The following is a 1,053-nucleotide window of genomic DNA, read 5'->3' as shown; positions in this document are numbered from 1 at the left end:
CCCCCCCCCCCCCCCCCCCTTCGCAAAAAAAAAGAAAGAAAAAGATTAAACCATCCACAGTACAGATGTAGCCTACTGCACCCAAGATTTTGAAATGTATTAACAGACACACGCGTACACACTCCCTCTCACACAAAGTTCGTATACCCTTACTTACACATATACATGATGTACATGTACACCGATTTCCCCTCCTCTCTCCCCGCCCACCCCCACACTCACCACACACTCTATCTCTATGATGTCTCCCCCACAGTGATGTTTGAACTCATCTCACTCGTCATCTTCCCCATCAAGTTTCTGGACGAGATTCAGAACAGGGACGAGGCACAGTGGCGGTAAGTTGTGAGGGGGCGGGGAAGTTTTGTTGTGGGTTTTTTTCTCGTTTTTTTCTGGGGGAGAGAGACAGACAGACAGACAGACAGACAGACAGACAGACAGACAGACAGACAGACAGAGAGAGAATAGAGAGAATGTGATATTGTGCCACGGGACATTTAACAATAACCTATGGTAATCTGCAGTACCACCCCCTCGACGAAACCGACACGATGCTACGATACCAGAATAGATGAAAGCGACTATTGGGCTGGTATCGGTGTCGACGTCTCTGTCGGTGTCGGCGTCGCTATCGGTGTCGTTTCGTATATTTGTACATACATGATGTCTCCTGAGTAAAACGAACATGACGGTCCCTTGATGTTGGAGAAAGAGACTGTTGTTGCGGTAGGGAAATATTCCCACGAGATTTGGGTGGTTTGTTCTGGGTGTGTATGTGGGAGGGGGGTGAAGCATAAATTAACCCTTACATACAGTTGTAGTGGTAAGTCGTTTGTTAGTGTCTATAGATATATGTGAGTGGGGTAAGTGTAAATTTATCCTCTATAAATGTGTAATTTCCACTGTCCACAGTTTTGGCTGGGCCTATGTGATCGGCTGGGCGGCCGCTGTGTGTGAATTCGCGGCCGGCCTGTTCCTGTTGCTGGACAGAGGAGCGGAGGAGATTCTGTACAGGGAAAGGGTGTTGCATGAGGAGAATAAGAACGGGATAGA

The 1,053-nt window shown here is 47.9% G+C and overlaps 1 protein-coding gene across 1 annotated transcript in view; it reads left to right on the top strand.

The window, feature by feature from the left end:
- Positions 1 to 1,053, top strand: part of LOC101851635 (transmembrane protein 47) — a gene marked incomplete at its 3' end in the record, with an annotated part of 9,055 nt that extends 8,002 nt beyond the window's left edge. Inside the window, 2 exon segments of the mRNA XM_035968840.1 lie at positions 257 to 338; positions 913 to 1,053. Of these exon segments, the coding sequence (XP_035824733.1) occupies positions 257 to 338; positions 913 to 1,053 (223 nt within the window).

Source organism: Aplysia californica, unplaced genomic scaffold, assembly GCF_000002075.1.
Source record: "Aplysia californica isolate F4 #8 unplaced genomic scaffold, AplCal3.0 scaffold00089, whole genome shotgun sequence".
NCBI lineage: Eukaryota > Metazoa > Mollusca > Gastropoda > Aplysiida > Aplysiidae > Aplysia > Aplysia californica.
Note: the sequence above shows the minus strand (reverse complement) of the source record. Positions and strands in the feature narration are given on the sequence as shown.